An 18147-nucleotide genomic window follows, 5' to 3' on the forward strand; every position below is an offset into this window, starting at 1 on the left:
TAACCATGCCCTACAGATATATTAGTATATATCCTGGTATTAATTGTTGACGTTGTAATTTAACTTTGTGATAGCTGGATTTGGAAAACTAATGATTCACAAAGTATAATCTGAGCACAAAGTAGCAGGTGCACAATATTATATACACTGCAAGCCAAATAAAAAATTTGGACCCATGAAATTACAGAAAATGAATTAGACCTAAAACATTAAAATAATCCAGGCATCTGGTCAAGTAAAACCTATCCCACGCAGAGGAAGTGAATGAAGGCCTAGCACATTGTAACCATGTGTTTTTATTAAGTGGGTTGGGAGACCTGTTTATTACTACATACTGTAAGAGTGTTTGATGAAAATGCATTGGCTGTTTATCTTGTGCATTGAAATAAGCAGGCAAGGTTTTGTCGGTTTTTGTTTTTATCTAAAGTACTGTTAGGGAAATGAGGACCTTTGGTTTTGGAAAATGGCTAGTCACAGTTGAAAAGTCAGAATTCAGGTAGGTTGATTTTGAAATGAAGAGTGATATGTATTATTTCCGGAATGCACTTAATTGGTACATTTTAAAAGCATAATGAGACAACTTTGTCACTTGATTATCAAAGTTATAATGTAGTTCAGGCAGGTGTTATAAAATTTTATAGTTTTTCCAAGGCAAAATTTTCAGGAAGTTTTATTTGTTTGTTTGTTTGTTTGTTTAAAGCTGTTAGTCCAACCCTAAATCAGAAAGTCTTCTTTCCAAGGACCATCTTTCTATTTGAACCTAACGTGACTTCCCTACTAGCCATAAACTGCCATTATTATAGGAACCAATTTTCACATAGTTGGAGTAATTTTGCTTCCCTCCAAATTCTTAAAGGAGACAATGATTAGTAGTCTGTTATTTTTGCCAGTCTGGGCCTTAGATATCAATTTAGTAAGAAGCCACAAAACAGAGGGAGAAAATGGGACTCTGGTTCACAGTTGCTCAAATTTCTCCTTAATTTCTTCTGTTTTCCTCAACTATCTTTCTTCTATTTTTAAATTCTTTATTATTTTTCTCAACAAATAAAAATAGTAAAGGTATTGAAGGTCATATTTCTTCATTTGAACGAGTATTCAGATGGTCTATCATTTCAAAACAAAGGCTTACTGAACACTGAAAATCACAGGAAGAAAGTAATTTATGTTTTCATAGATGTCAGTTAATATGGGAGTTGCCTTTTTCCCCCAACAATGTCAAAGTAAATGTCAGTGTGGAATAAATAAAGATTGATTAGCATAGAAATTCTTCTCTTTTGAAATTTTAATTTTCTGGATTTTCCATATCCCTCCCTTTGACTGACTACCTAATCTCAGTAGAAGACCCCTGAGGGGTATAACAAAGATGTCCAAATGAGAAATGAGAACCAAAATTCAAAGGTACTCAACTTACTGAAGCAAATCATCTTTCCAGAGAGAAAAAAAGCTGTATTATTTCTACATAATTTTCTGTTAATGAGCACAAAGTTACATCATGACAACTTGTTAAATAGTTTTAATGTAGCATTAATACACTAACATAAAAACATGAAAAGAATACAATTTTCAGTTTTAGAGATAAAGATTCTTTAAATCTTATTTAAGACTTGTTTAAATTATTGTAATGTTAGGGGTAAAGGAAGAACATATTCTTTCATCTTCCTATTACTCGTTTAAATAATATATTTCACTTCTTTTCCTTAATAAATCAAATACTCTGCCAGAAATGATTAAATTTTCCCTGAAAAAAAAATGGTTTTGAATTGCGATTTGTAAATGATTGATTCCTCAGTACAGCTATCATAAAATGATACAGCCTGTGTTTTTGTACTTAAGAATGTGGTAATTTGCTAATTCTGGTGAGTAAATCAAAACTGTGGTTATAAACAGCTATCTGAATATATGTTAAAATCTAAAGGCATAGAGGTAAGAAATATGGAATACATTATATATTGCTTTTTCAATACAGTAGCCATAAAATTGATAGTAAATATTCTCAAACCCTGAAAAAGAACCCAAATCACCACGCTATGACAAACTGAGTTACAGAAGGATATACAGGAAGCAAGACAGTGCATCGGTCATATCTAGATAAAGAGCCAGTAAAATCAGGTAGCATTTAGTGTATTTGCCTTATTAGTAAGTAGTTTCTAGAAAACAGTTTTCCTACAAATAGTTTATTTTCTATTTCAATCTTTAGCAGTGTGGTACCTAAGGAAAACTTTACTATTTGAAAATAAGATTTCTTTTTGCAAATTAAGATGTTTGTAGGGGCAAAAATTAGGAGATTGTCCAAAAAAGTTGACCTTGATACTTCTTGAAAACATGTTTAAATTCAGTAAAAAATAACAACATATTTTTTTCAGACTAATGTTTCTCTTAACTGATGATACCTTTATAGAAGCCAAAGTATCGATTGTCTGGCAGTCCTATCCCCAAATGATCTATATCTGAAAGAAGAGAGGGAAGGAGAAATGGAGAGATAGAAAAAAGCTGAGGATGCTGACAAACCTATGGGCCTAATTAGTTCACTGCACATAATACCCATACAGGTAGCCCATCCATTTTACATTCATCAATAATCTTATTCAGAAATAACATCAAACTCTGTTGATATTCAGATTACAGCCACACTTGATATTTAGACTCTTGCATGGTTTCTCATCAGCATAAAGACTATGCTCATATTTAATCAGATCATAAAGCAAATATTGATTCAAGACATAGTACCAAATTTTCCCAACAGAAAGGAAAATCTGCACTGATGGATGTATGTAATGCAAGAAGTTCTTTTTGTCCCTTTAAATTTTTTTATTCTGATTAGCATATTTCTTAAGCTTCTTGTTTGCTTTATCAAAGTTTTGACATTGAATTTTATGATATCATGTTACATATGAATACTTTTTCTTTGTTGCAGTTCAGCTGAATCTAGCTGAAGTAGTCCACATATGTTTATAAAATGAGATACTTCCTCTGGTCAGGTATTCATTTGCATCTTGTAGGAGAAATTTTTTTTACATAGAAAAAAGGTATTTTTAAGGATTAAAAGTGCCTTGTGACACACTTGAAGCAAATTTTAAAGATAAGAATAATAATTTTGGCTGCCATTCATTAATAATTATATTTGCACAGCAAGAGCAAAACTAAAGAATTTTTTTTAAATTCCCTGAATTATTATAGATAATTATACAGTTGTCTAGTTTATTGAGACCTTCTTGGCTAGAATGAGATCTAACGTAAGAATTTCTTCTTCTTAATAATATTTTCTAGTCAAATAATATAAAAACAATTTATCTGAGACTCCAAGCCAAGGTTAGGCTTGGATTTTAACCTGGTAATTTACACAAGTAAAATTTGGAGGGGAAGTTTCATGTTGTTGATAAACTACCTGGCCACTCTATCACGAAGTTTGTTTCACTTTAACTATGGAGATACGAACTTTAAAAAAAAAGCTTTAAAAAAGGGGGAGTACTTCTAAGAGGTTATACACAAATATATTTATACAGATCATCCCAGTTTCAGAAGAGAGCCGTACTCTCCTGCCAGCCTTGAAAGTTAGTGATACTGACCATAAAGGAATGTTTCTTGGGAGTCAACAAAAGTAGAATTGTCCCAGGAATTGAGGTGTCATTATGGAAATACATAATATCTTGGTAGTCAGAAATTTATATTCATTTTTCAAAGAATTTGAACATAAATTGGCTTTCACTTAGATTTTATTTTGGTAAGTTTGAGATATTTGCTCTATATCCTAATCTAGACAAGTATGAATACAAGATATTTGAATGTTATCCTTAACCCTTATATTATTAAAAAAGTTTATTATTTTAAATAAAAAATGCTGCCAATTTCATAAACCATGGCGTAAAGCCTAAAATTCATAACTTTCTCTTATTTATGACATCTTCTATATCTTTCTTTTCTGCAACAAAGGAGAAACATAGAGAAAAATAATTGAAATGTAATTCATAATTCTTTGCTGTCTTCAGAAGATAAAACCTTTAGGAATCCAGTAACAAAATTATTCTCCCTTCTCAGTGCTGAAGAACTTGATACATTTAGAAAATTTTCAAGTCTTCAGCAATCTGAACTTTGAATATAAGTAAATTGACTTTCAAGACAGCAAATCTTTGTCCTAAATTATTTTTCTAACTGATAATTCCGATTAAAAATTGCATACTGAATGAAATAAGCCATAAAGACAGAAAATACCATATGACATCACTTATACGTGGCACCTTAAAAAAAAAAAAAGAAGAAGAAACAAATGAACTTACTTACAAAACAGAAACAGAGTCACAGACATAGGAAAGAAACTTGTGATTACCAGGGAGCAAAGGGGGTGGAAAGGGATAAATTGAGAGTTTGAGATTTGCAGATACTAACTATTATATATAAAATAAACAGCAAGTTTATACTGTACAGCACAGGGAAATATATTCAATATCCTCTAGTAACTATAATGAAAAAATATGGAAAGGAATATACGTATGATTGTATATGACTAAAATATTATGTTATACACCAGAAATTGACACAACATTGTAAACTGACTAAACTTCCATTAAAAAAAAAAATTCTTAAAAAATTGTTCAGGTTTGTTGCCTTCTTTTAAAATTTCTGTTCTAAACAAACTTTGTTTGAATTAACTAGCTACATGTACATGAAACATCTTTGAGTGATGATTAGAGACTACTTAACCACTGAATTTTAAAAGACTGGGAGTGTATCTTCACCAACCCTCCCATCAGATGCTGTGGGATGCCTCCCCATCTCCAACTGTCTGGAGCACCCCTGAGCTTGGCCTGGGGTCATAGGGCTTTTGTCTGCTCTAAAGTTGAGTGCTTGTTTTGCCAGCAATTTGAGAGCAATGTGAAGAATATGGAATACAGTGTAGTCCAAGGAATGAGTTTACAGGTTTTAGGACACAGGGCATTTTTTCATTCTTTGTGATTAATTTCCCAACTCAGGAAAGATGATTTTATAATGTCAGAACAAAAAAGAATATGTAAAATCAAACTGTATTCTTCTCATTGAATGTTAGCTCAGCCAGGCATGTTATAAAAGGAAAAAAATGTTTTGTTTTAATATCACTTGAACACCCATGGTCTGTTGGTGTGTGCTAATTTTAGCAGGCTTTTCTGTGACATATGGCAGAGCTGGTATTTGGCTTTCTTTGTTCCTTCAGTCCAGATGTTCTAACACTTGCATTTACTTTCATCACTGTAACCAAGACTACTTTTATCTGCCACCTTCAGAGAGTTTCTATATATAGCTCTGTGGGTTTCTAATCCCAGTGTCACTGATGTGTGCCCCTGCTGAGAGGCTGCCCGCTGCTTCCCAAGAAAACTGAAAATAGCTTGTGAGGGATTTTTTTCTCTTTTCTTTTTCAAATACGAATGACCAAATAAATCATTTGTCTTCCACTAAACCACACGTGTGTATTATGAAGACTGCCTCCCCTTTAGGAGTATGTAAACCTTGATGAAGAAAAAAAATCAAATCTCTTTGCTCAATCTCATCTAGAGCCCCTGTCCGTCCCACCCCCTGCATCTGTCCCCCGTGCCCTGAGTCTGATGTGTCACTGCCAGGCAGCAGAATGGGAAGGACGCTCTTTAAAAAGGGAGGTGGTGAGAAGAAGCAATTTTGCACATTTCTGATTTTACTCCAGTTAATACATTACTTACTGTTCTACTTACATTTAATTACACTTAATAGCCCACAGTAAAAATACACTTAGTAGAATCTCTTCTTCATCTCCAACTAGTAAAAAGGCCACAGAGGAAGATTAAATATAAACTGATTCCTTTATTTTTAAAAATATGTCTCAGAAGAACTAGAAACCAGCCATTACTTAGGCTCTCCATTTAGTTTTTCTTGTCTCTTCTGCTTTCAAATAATAAACAGTATTACTTTCTAATATTAAGAATGGTCTGATCAGTGACTAGATGAACTAATGGAGAAAATAAATTCACTGTAATTTAATGGATTCAAATTAATTATTTTTATCATTTATTATCAAAATCATGTTTATTAAGGGTTGAGCATCCAATGATATACAAAAAGATGATTGTCAAATGCCTTCTTGTGGGGGAAAAACATTCTCAGTGACTCATAAGGGAATTGTATAAATTGGGAGCAGGAGGATGCTAACTTAAGGTTTGCTATTGGTAATAGGAGGTAAAGTGCTAGCAAACCCACTCACAACTTCAACTGCATTCAGATTCATGATTAGGAGGGAGTTTATCGAGCGAGGCAGTAATAGGAGCTGTAATCTTATTTAGAGGCTTAGGAATGGATCCTTAGCTATATATGATTTTGCTAAATAATAATTGGGTGATTAGAAGTTCCTCAGTGTATCATAAATTTATCAGTAACTTTTAACTGTAATTCTAATACATAATTCTAGGTGGAGGAGTAACTTAATTATTTTAAAGGACTGATTATTATTGACTGTGTCACATTTGATTAAAATTATGTTTTCAGAAAACTAAAAATCCAAATTACTCATTTTGAAACCTGCAAGCTTCAATGCAATCATCAAAATAGCTGAGGACAGGTTATTTTAAATATGACTGCATAATCATTTTCAGATCTTTATTAATTATACTACACATGAATTTCAACCAATCACATTCTGAAAGCCAAAATATTATTGTACATACTAAACATCTGTCATCACAGAAAAACAGTGATAATAGATAGCTCTTTTTTATCTTTAATCTTTCATCTCCTCAGACCTTATCAAAAGTTGAATTATTTAACTTTTCCTAAATTGCATCTATATTTTTGCAAAGCCTACATTCCCAATCAACACATCCGACCTATACTATACTTTTACTCATTTATCCATCCTTAAACACTCTTATTTACTATATTCTACAAAGATCTGAAAATCAGGGCAATATTACATACACATACAAATCTTTTGAGAGGAATGGAAATCATATCATGATAGGTATTATTAATTATACAACAGAAACAATCTGTTCAGAGTATGTTAATTATAGCATGGGTGCAAATGAATAACTTGAAAGAGAGATTAAGTATGTTACTTAGATAATTTTTATCTAAGTCATCATTTGCTGCTTAGTTTGCTGTAGCAGAATGGTGAATATACTTTAAAAGTCCACACCAGCTATATTATTGCTTATACAGAACATGTCTCTAGTTCCCTAAGGGTTCTATGAAGTGCACAGAAGTGCAAGTTTCGTATGGCATCATCAAGTGACATGGCTTAGATTATTGCTTGAAAAGTTGTTATAAGATATTGCTAGGAAATCATTTCTAGATGAATGTACAATTCGATGTGAGAAGTACACAGTGAGACTATCAAGTTGGTGATTTTTTATAAAGTAAAACCCAAAGCATTCAGAAATAATGCTGTCACTTTGACATTTGCTTCTCTGTCCAAAAGTTCATAGTTTCTGTCTCGGTGGTGAGGACCAGTACTGCCCAGCTCTGGCAGTAACTGAGAAAATTACACTGTAGCTAGTATGCCTAACAGCCCTATAGTGAGCAATATTCATCCCTCATGCTTATCAGTGTTGACTTTTGTCTCTAACGAGTTTGAAGACTTACGCTCAAAATACAGACCACAAATTTGAAACCAAAGCTAAAATTCAAATTTGTGATCAAAATAATGCTACAAGGCTTGGAGTATTTAGCTTTCCAAAATAACTACCAACGAAGCAATATATTTCTGTCTCAGTCAACTTATGTTTATTCCCACTAGCTGGGATTATTTGAACATTATCCAATGATTCCCAAATCTGGCTGTATATCAGCATTTACCTAGAGTGACTTTCAAAATATAGATTCCCAGGCTCCCACCTGAGACCTCGTGAATCCCAGCCTCTGAAGGTAAAGCCCAATAATTTGTATCCCTAAACACTTCCTAGGTAATTCTGATCCAGGCAGCCAGACACCGCCAAGCTGATGAGTTGAACCCTTGAACAGTATCGTTTCTTAATAAGGATGGGATTGGCACTGGGACACTTGACTGAAGCTGTGGTCTGGTCACAACACAATAGAATTAAAGACACAAACTTGACTTCTTTACATCTGAAGCCCTTCTAAAATGTCACCCCTTTTGATCATGTAATATGTACATTCAACACACACAGAGAACATTCACTGCTTAATAAAACTAAAACTATTCCATAACGTATGTAATCATGATTACGTATTATATACGTGATTACACTGTGATTCTGTGTGATGTCTGTCAATGACTTTTTTATGAAAGGAAGAAATAAGGAAAGAAGAAACGAAGGAAGGAAGGAAACAGAAAGGTGGCAAGAAAATAATATTTAGGTTTCAATTGTTTGAATCAAGTGTGAGGAAGGAATTTTGCACACTATTTTAAAATGCTTTGACAAGATTTATGCTAATTTATGGATAAAATCAGTGTCTTCCTCATTCACCACCATGAGGCTCCTAAAGTTGAGTCCACAGCTGGGGCCAATTTATCTATTTAACAATAAAATCCATTCCATCATGTTAACACAATTTATGTGTATGCTACATCAGCTGGTTGCAAATTATGTGTATTCATATCAAGAGCTACCCATAAAGAATCACCATTTGGACCATAATACGTTAAACTTTAATAACTCAGTCTCTTGTGCATCGTGTTTTTTAGGCTGTATCTAGTAAGATACACTTGTGGAATCCTCTAAAATGACATAATTTTTATAGCTGAAGATCTATAAGCTAATAATAGAAATACCCAGGCTACAATATGGGGCTTGGTTCTTGGACTTGAGTTTCTGGGTATTGTTGGCTGAAAGTCATCTGGTGCCACCCAGAGCCCGTTCAGAGCCATGTGTGACGCCTTCTGAAGAACATTTAGGGAAGTTGCTCCAAGTGCTTGGCGTCAGATCGTATCTTGAAGAGAGGAGGCGGAAAAGCTGCAGGTGTAAGCAGTGCCCCAGCACAAATGAGGATGGTTAGTTCATTTCGGAAGTGGATTGTCACTTGGGTCTGCAGTTGTGTGGGTCTTTCAGTCTGCTTGAAATTGGCATCAGCAACTCCTTCTATGGTCATGTTAGGCTCAGAGGTACAGAAAGGAGAATGCTCGATGGAGCCAAGCTTGACAGGGTGAGATGGTTTCCAGTAAGAGAGGGTCTGGGTGTGGGTTAAGTTGTGCTTAAAATGCAAGACAGGACAGAAACCTACATGCAGAAGTTTTACGCTCTGCTCTGATGATCCACAAACCTGCCCTCAGCAACTAAGGAACCCAAGGAGCCTTCAATAAATACATTTAATGATGGTCATAATCTTGAGCTCCCTTTTCATACCTCAAAACCTCACATATACCATTTCAACTGGTAGCAATATGATTCTGGAGGAAAACACAGCCTGGCATTTTCCAAATTCTCTGTGACTCTGCCTTTTCTATCTCTCAATTTAATTTTGCTTTATTGCTGTAACTCTTTGAAGGAATTTGCCAAATTAAAAGTCTCCCTGCACTTGGGAATGAGATTTTTTTTTTGAGCTGTTGTCCTGTTTTGCTGTTTTTCCCGGAGAGACGCACAGTTTTGCACTTCCACAACAAAATATCATGCTTCTGGTACTATTGTCACTGGACAAGAACTTTGAGATGACAAAGTTCACATCTGAAGTGATGAGTCTACAGGCCCAATCTCCATATCTCAGGCATTGGTGCCTGTCTCGGACTCACAATGGGTCATACGTAGCTGACTGGATTCCACACATATTCAAATATTAAAAGGGAAACCAAAAATAATGAAATATAAGAGAAGAGATTAATATTTTGAGGCAGATTTTAGACAGTTGGACCAAACTGTTACCCAAAAGCTGTCTCTTCTTTCCCTTCTCCAGCCAACACTATGCAGCCAAGAGACTCAATTACATATGTTCCTCAGGCATTCAGTATTATTCTTTTTGTTATGGCTAATGTTACGCATTTATTAAGGTTCACAAAGCACATACTGTGCGCTACAGTTTGGGTACACGGGGGGGGTTCTGATTTTGTTAGATAACAGATTTATTTGTAAACAATGACATTCTCTCCATCAAAATGATACTGATGCCAGTAGGAAGCTTTGGTACTGACGGCTAGTCATAAGGTAGCTTCTTGAAATCAGCTGCTTGAAGGAATACTTAAACACAGGAGATCCAGGTGCCAACTTGTGTCTTAAAGTATCCCTTTTAGAGTAGGTTAAAGCCATTTCCCCGACTTAGCACTGCTCAGTTTCTACAGGGATATCCATTTAAATTCCTTTTAATCTGCCACATAGAAATGCATGCTGTATGTACCCGTTTGTGAAAATAGTGTACAGATAAATTCAAATGAAAACTGCCGCACATTATGACAATCACAGTTCCTATTGGGGGATATATGTACTGTATTCTATTGGACAAATAAAAGTGCAATATTTTTCACAGCTTCTAAACTCTATGACTGCAGCCAGAATGAACTGACATTTTATACAATATCTTGCAAATACATACAGGAATAGTGTAGCTGTAATAGTCAACAGTACCAGGTTTGCAAAAATGGTAATAGATCAGACCATTGCCTCAGACTATAGCTTCAAAGATACATTTAGATTATATTGTCTGAAAAATGCAGTTTACATCCTATGATATTTTGTAGATTTCTGGCATATTCTTCATGGAGACATTTGTGACAATGTAAATGGCTACTCTTCTCTAAGTAAAATCATATAAACTAAGAAAGAGCTTGTCATTCTTCTGACAAAGTGAATGTATATACAATGCTTATCCCAGGCCCTACTACCATACTAGAAAATGAAGTGGATTTTCAAGGATGCTTTTAAAAATATGCTTCCCACAGATTTTTTTTTAGTATAGAGAGAATAACCATATGTTTAGAATAGTTGCTTAGACAAATCTTTACAAAAAGCAGAGTAATAGATTGGATTGATTCCTGGAAGTCCCTTTCAGACTTATGGTTACAAAACACATTGTTGACCAACAAAACATTCATGATTTACTGTATCATAATATGCTTTACGGTGCTATGCAGAATAAGCATAAATGACTTCAGTGAGTTGGGTTCTGTCTTCATGCTCCCGCGCTCTAAGAAGGCCATCAGCATAGGGAGGCTATTTCCTATTCTCAGCAGGAAGACTGAATTGCTCCCACGTCCTGTTCTATCCATACTGACTGTAAACTTGCCCTTTATTCCCTGTGAAGGAAGTAAATTAATCTCTCAATCCCTTAAAGAAATTCTTTTGTGAGTAATTATTCCTATGAGAGCATCTTGTCCTCAGCCTACCTCGCCTTGGGTAAACACCCTGGCCTTCTTGCCCACAGGTGGTTAAACACAAAGACTTGGACCCAGGGAAGGGAGGGACGGGCAACGATTCAGAGAGCTCAGAGTCTAGGTCCCGTCTCCACATGAGATGTTGCACTAGTGTCTTCTTAAGCCCCAGAGAGAGAACATAGTTCAGTAATTGTAAAACTGATCATTTTTATAACATAATTTGCATATCTAAAAATATTTTCTAGCTACACACTTAAGAGAACTTAAAAACACTAATTTTCACACACTACATTGGACAATAGTTAGTATGCTCCTTAGCCAAGTTATATCATAACCGAAAAATAATGCAGCCAAAACCCCCAAGCAGAAAAGGAAATAGATGCTACCAAGGAGTATGCCTACTGGAGCAGGAAAATGGCCACCCCCAGGTTTTAAGGAAACAAATGATTCTAGCTCATAAACCTCAAGAGAAACTTAGGTTTTATATTTGACGCAAAATAGGAAAACTCGGGATATACTGTGTTCCTAATTTCAGAGTGAGTCTGTAATAATATTTTCATGCACTGTTAATTAATGCGAACAGGTCTTCCTTTTAGCAGAACACGGGATGGATGTCTGTCTGTGACTATGCTGACCACTCGGTCTGAAGGTCAGACATAATTCAGGGTTGTTGAAGGTGATTCACTGAATTTAGAAGTCACACCAAACAAACTGCAGAACTTTTTTTAAATCTCAAAGCCATAATATACAGTTTTTCCCCCTTGTTTTTATTATGTGAGAGGAAACAACATTCTTGGCAAAATACCCTATACCTTTTTCTCACTAACGCCAGGATCTAGGAATTTGCCCCCAAGAGTGGCAGTCAGGCCCTAGGAGGCATCCACTGAGGAAGGTGGGGGTGAGGGGTGGACTAATGTGCCATTTAGTAAGATGTCGTTTATTAGAATGCAGTTTAGTACGTTGTAAAAACTACCTGTATTTAGAAGTGTTAAGTTGAAAAGGGTCCAACGTAGCAAAGCATTTTATTTTCACGGATACTTGTTAGAAGATGGCAAAAAGACCTTTCTTTGATCTCGGTTACAGATACACACATTTGCTATTAGGAAATTCCATTTCCTCTGGATTCTCTGCTACATTAATCAAATCTAAAAGATACATCTACTAAACAGATATACGATGCTTTCTCAGCATCTGAAGTCCTAGGTTATATGTATTTTCAGTCCAAGCACTAATCTCTCTAAATAAGTGAAACTATATTCAACTAATAGGTTAGAGCCACATAATACATCAACTATACAGTAGCAGATTCTGAAAATCTAACAATGCTGTGTGAGATGTAATTATCTAGAAGAAGAGATATGTATAAAAATAGCAATATCCCTAAAATATTCTGCTGAGTTACAGCTTTTCTTGCTGGAAAGGTGACCACACTGCCGTGAGATGTGTATGAAATGTCTGCTCGAAAAACAAAATTAGAAAATACTCTCTCATACCAACTCGCTAAATGTAGGACTACATCATGAAAACTGCTCTCAGAAGGATACAAATATAGAGAGAAAGATATCTGTGTGTGTGACCAACAAGAAAACATGGAGTCTATTTATTGGTTAGTTTTGAAAGGGGGCCCACACTTGTAATTAATTAATATATACGTATGTATATGATCAAAAACACTCACGAGAACCGACACGTCTTATTTCCCCACTGCCCTCCAGTTTTTTAATTGACAGTCATCACCCACCATTTTCTAAGATTATTGCCTGACAGAACAGAAATTCCACTGCGTGCTCTCAACAAAGCAGCGAGAAAGAAACAGTCTCGTTAATTCTCCTGTCGTGACTCATGTGCTGGGCTTGTGCTTTTTGGAGGAGTCTTTGATCTGCAGCCGGTCTCAGAGGCTCGTCTCCCGGAGGAACATGGTACCGATGTTGTAGGAAACCTTTTTTATTCGTGACGAAGAAAGAGAAGGCTTTAGCTGCTTAGGACCAGTTCTTACCTCCAGGAAATAGCAGATCCCAGGGATTTCCTTTGGAAAGTTCTCTGGAAGCTCCTCACGGGACCGAGGAATAAATGCAAAACTTTCTTCTCTTTTTAATAATCTAAGAAGAAAACATATAATGTGAATCATATGGGCAGGAGAAATGAGAAACAGTGGACAGACATTTTAGAGCTAGGGGGCTTAGCAATGACTGAGCTCATGTTAAATGCCCTATTTCTTTGTATGGATATGGTTTTCATTAGATTCCAAATACTAGGAAATATTATTTCTCAGGGAAAAAATACCTTCATGTTACAATAATAATTTTAAAAAGCAAAGTTGCCCCTGGTACTAACTGAAAATATTTGTTCAAATTTGATTTTTTTCCCCCCTAAACAAAAGACTAAAGAAACTGCCTGCAAGTTTTTATTCTCACGTGCAGGATTTATCCTTTCTGTTTTTAAAATCTGCTTAGATTCTGGAGCACTCCTGTAATGTTTTGCAGACTCTCAATAAGCTTTAAATACTGTGTGTCATACACGTAAATCAAGCATTTCGCTTTTGGAATGACATTCATAATTCCACGGATCTGTGATGTTTGGTTACTGATCTCTAGCAATACGCAGTTTCTAAACTCACAAGCATTTATTGGTCAAACAGTTTGACTCTTTCCTTCCAGTCACACTTAAAGACTCTTTAGTGCACTACTACTGCAGATTTATTCTCGTCCAGTTCCACAAAAGGTTCCGTTAGATCCTTACACCGGAAAATGTGGCCCAGCAATTCAATTTAATTCAACCGTTCTTATTCTGTAACTAAGTTTGTGCCTCTTAATCTCCCTCACCTCTTTCTCCTCTGCCCAACCCCCTCCTTCCTGGCAGCCACCCGTTTGTTTGCAGCATCTATAATGCTCTTACTTTTTGTTATGTTCAGTCATTTGTTTTTTAGATTCCACGTAAAAATGAAACCACAAAGAATTTGCCTTTCTCTGTCCATCATACCCTCTAGGTCCATCCATGTTGTCCCAATGGCAAGATTTCATAATTTTTTATGGATGAGCACTATTCCATTGTATGCATATGCTATATCTTCTTGCTGCTGCCATATTTTGACTATTATAATAATGCTGCAATGAACATTCTATGCATATATCTTTTCTTTTTTTTTTCAAATTTTATAATTTATTTTTTACTTCCCACATGCATCTTTCCAGATCTGTGTCTAGATGGTTAGATTAACAGTTAATCACTCTTTCTAAAGAACATCCAAAACACGTTATGCTTCACTTCTGAGATGATTTTTAGTTTAAATCCCTAAGTGAATTGAAATCACTCACATGTGGGTTCATTTTTTGTTGCTGTTCTCATTATCATGATTATTATCAGCAATTATACTGTTATTTTTAATCAAATATAGATTAATTCTTTGCTTTCCAACTGCTTAAAGGAGTCCACAGCAACGTGCAGTTTGTCTCATAGTAGGGAGGGAAATGTTCACTGTTTGGAGACCTGCACAGGCACCTGTCCATTCATCCAGGAAAAGGGATGTTACTGTTGCTCAATGTGCTTGCGTCGGAGAGATGGTCACTTCTCAAGGAAACCACTGATGACCTGAAGACCTCTCAAAGGTCTTTCTTATTTTGGTGGGGGAGGGGGAAGGAACTATTTCAGCATTTCTGTACCCTATAAGGTAACAGGATGCTTTCCACATCATAAATGCTCAATAAAAGCATATTAAATTTTGCAAGAGAATCTTAGAATACTGTCTTGAAGAAGATCTTAGGAGTCACATAGTGGGAGAGCTCCTCACTCTATAGGTGAGAAAAGTGAAGGGAAGTGAGGTCAGATTTCTCCTCTAGGTCTTGCAGCTAAGAACTGGTAGAGTCCAGAGCGCAATCCGGAGCTCTTTTTTCTCAGTCACATAACTTCTTAAATTTGAGTTCTTTCCATGTGCTCAAAGGCACACAGAAAAACACAAATGAAGTCTTTCTTCCGATCAATGCCTTTAATCATTAGTATTAACAATAAACTCTGCAGCCTCTTGATCTGTCTGTATGTAGCAGGACCTCTTTTTTTCTGAGTGACTCTGATAGTAAACCTTAAACATCCCTCTCTCTTCCAGCAAATCACATCTACCCTCCAAAACAAAAGCCAAAAAAATTTAACTCGTATTAGCAGTGATCCCTCTAAAAGTTAGAAAATACTTAGCTTAATCTCGAATACTTTTTTCATCTTTATTCTGTATTTATCATTGTTTAGCATGGTGGCCAGACACATGCTAAAATCCCTATTCATCAAATAAAAACACTGTTATAGTCACCACCCTGTCCTTAACTGAGCCGGGAAATTTGGTGCTAATACATTTTTAAAGAAAACTTTGAAACAAAGCTTTCCTACCTAATCAGAAATTCAATTTATCAAAATTCTCTATGCTTTGCTAGTTCAAGTTACATATCTTTTCTTATTAGTATTTTGTTTTCTTCAGATAAATATCTGGGAGTGGAACTGCTGGGTGATATGGCAGTTCTACTTTTAATATATTTGAGGAATTTCTATACTGTTTTCCCTAATGGCTGAACCAATTTACATCCCCCCCAACAATGAATGAAGGTTCCATTTTCTCCACATCCTTGCAAGCACTTGTTATTTGTTGTCATTTGGATGATAGCCATTTTGACAGGTGTGAGGTGATATCTCATTGTGATTTTGCTTTTTATTTCCTTGATGATTAGTGATGTTGAGCATCTTTTCTTGTGCCTGTTGGTCACATGTGTATCTTTTTTAAAAAATACGTGTGTTTAGGTCCTCTCCCAGATTTTAAATTTGTCTGTCTGTTTTTTTGATGTTGAGTTGTAAGTGCTCTTTGTATATTTTGGATATTAACCCATTGTTGGATAAATAGTTTGCAAATATCTTCTCCCATTCCCAATATCTTTATTTTGTTGATAGTTTCCTGATAGTTTACTTTGCTGTGCAAAGTTTTTAGCTTGATGTAGTCCCATTTGTTTATTTGTTTGCTTTTGTTTCCCTTGCCTAAGGAGACGTATCAAATATATATATAGCTAAGACTGGTGACAAAGATCATACTGGCTATGTCTCCTCCTAAAACATTTATTACAATTTCAGGTCTTATACTTAAGTCTTTAATCTACTTTGAATTATTTTTTATGGTGTGAAAAATTAGTCCAATTTGATTCTTCTGCATGTAGCTGTCCAGTTTACCCAACACCGTTTATGTAAGGTGTCGTTCCCACATTGCATGATCATGCCTCCTTGCTGCAGATTAATTGACTATATGAGTGTCAGCTTAGTTCTGGGCTTTTTACTCTGTTCTATTGACCTTTTGGTCTGTTTTTGTGCCAGTACTGTACTGTTTTGGTTATTGTTGCTTCATAGTATAATTTGAAATCAGGGAGTATGATACCGCCTTAAGATTATTTTGGCTACTCTGGGTCTTTGGTGTTTCCATACAAACTTTAGAATTACTTGTTCTAGTTCTGTGAAAAATGACATTGGTGATTTGACAGAAATTGCACTGAATCTATAGATTGTCTAGTGTAGTATGGTCATTTTAATAATATGAGTTCTTCCAACTCATGAACATGGTGTATCTTTTCATTTGTTTCTTTTATTAGTTTCTTATAGTTTTCTGAGTATGAGTCTTTTAGCTCCTTAGTTAGATTTATTCTTAGGTATTTTATTCTTTTTGATGCAATTGTAAAAATAAATTTAATTTTTCTTTCTGACAGTTTGTTAGTGGTACAGAAATTCAACAGAATTCTGTATATTAATTTTGTGGCTTTCAACATCACCAGATTCATAGATAAGTTCTAATAGTTTTCTTTTGTGGCATCTCTAGTATTTCCTATGTTTATTATCATGTAAACAGCTCATACAACTTAATAACAAAGAAACAAGCAACCCAATCCAAAAATGGGCAGAAGACCTAAACAAGCAATTCTCCAATGAAGAAATACAAATGGCCAATAGGCACATGAAAAAAGTGTTCAATGTTGCTAATTATCAGAGAAATGCAAATCAAAACTACAATGAGATATCACCTCACACCCCTCAGAATGGCCATCATTAGAAAGTCTGCAAACAATAAATGCTGGAGAGGGTGTGGAGAAAAGGGAACCCTCCTAAACTGTTGGTGGGAATGTAGCTTGATTCAGCCATTATGGAAAACAGTATGGACATTCCTCAAAAAACTAAAAATAGACTTACCCTGTGATCCAGCAATTCTCCATCTGGGCATATATCCAGAGGCAACTTTAATTTGAAAAGATACATGCACCCCAATGTTCATAGTAACACCATATACAATAGCCAGGACATGGAAACAACCTAAATGTCCATTGACAGATCACTGGATCAAGAAGTTATGGTATATTTATACAATGGAATACTACTCAGCTGTAAAAAAGAATAAAATAATGCCATTTGCAGCAACATGGATGAACCTAGAGATCGTCATTTTAAGTGAAGTAAGTCAGAAATAGAAAGAAAAATACCATATGATATCACTCATATAACAGAATCTAAAAATAAAAGAGAAAAGAAAAAGAAAAAGAAAGAGCACTATTGAACTCATCCACAAAACAGAAACAGACTTGCAGACATAGTAAACAATCTAATGATTACCAAGTGAAAGGAGGTGGGAATTTGGGAGTCTAGATTTTCAAATGTTAACCACTATATATAAAAATAGATAAAAAACAAATTTTTTCTGTATAGCACAGGGAACTATATTCAATATCTTGAAATAACCTTTAATGAAAAAGAATATGAAGACAAATATATGTGTGTGTGTATTTATTTATATATATGTATGACTAGGACATGATGCTGTACACCAGAAATTGATACATTGTAACTGACTATACTTTAATAAAAATACATAAATTTTAAAATTT

The 18147-nt window shown here is 35.1% G+C and overlaps 1 protein-coding gene across 1 annotated transcript in view; it reads right to left on the reverse strand.

Annotated features, from left to right (window-relative positions):
• Positions 1-4109: 4109 nt before the first annotated feature.
• GUCY1A2 (guanylate cyclase 1 soluble subunit alpha 2) overlaps positions 4110-18147 on the reverse strand; it is a 257916-nt gene continuing 243878 nt past the window's right edge. The window contains exon 8 of the mRNA XM_064482001.1: positions 4110-13353. Within this exon, the coding sequence (XP_064338071.1) occupies positions 13146-13353 (208 nt within the window). The 3' untranslated portion in view covers positions 4110-13145. The remainder of the gene's footprint in view (positions 13354-18147) is intronic.

This window comes from Camelus dromedarius, chromosome 34 (genome assembly GCF_036321535.1).
Source record: "Camelus dromedarius isolate mCamDro1 chromosome 34, mCamDro1.pat, whole genome shotgun sequence".
In the NCBI taxonomy this organism is placed as follows: domain Eukaryota; kingdom Metazoa; phylum Chordata; class Mammalia; order Artiodactyla; family Camelidae; genus Camelus; species Camelus dromedarius.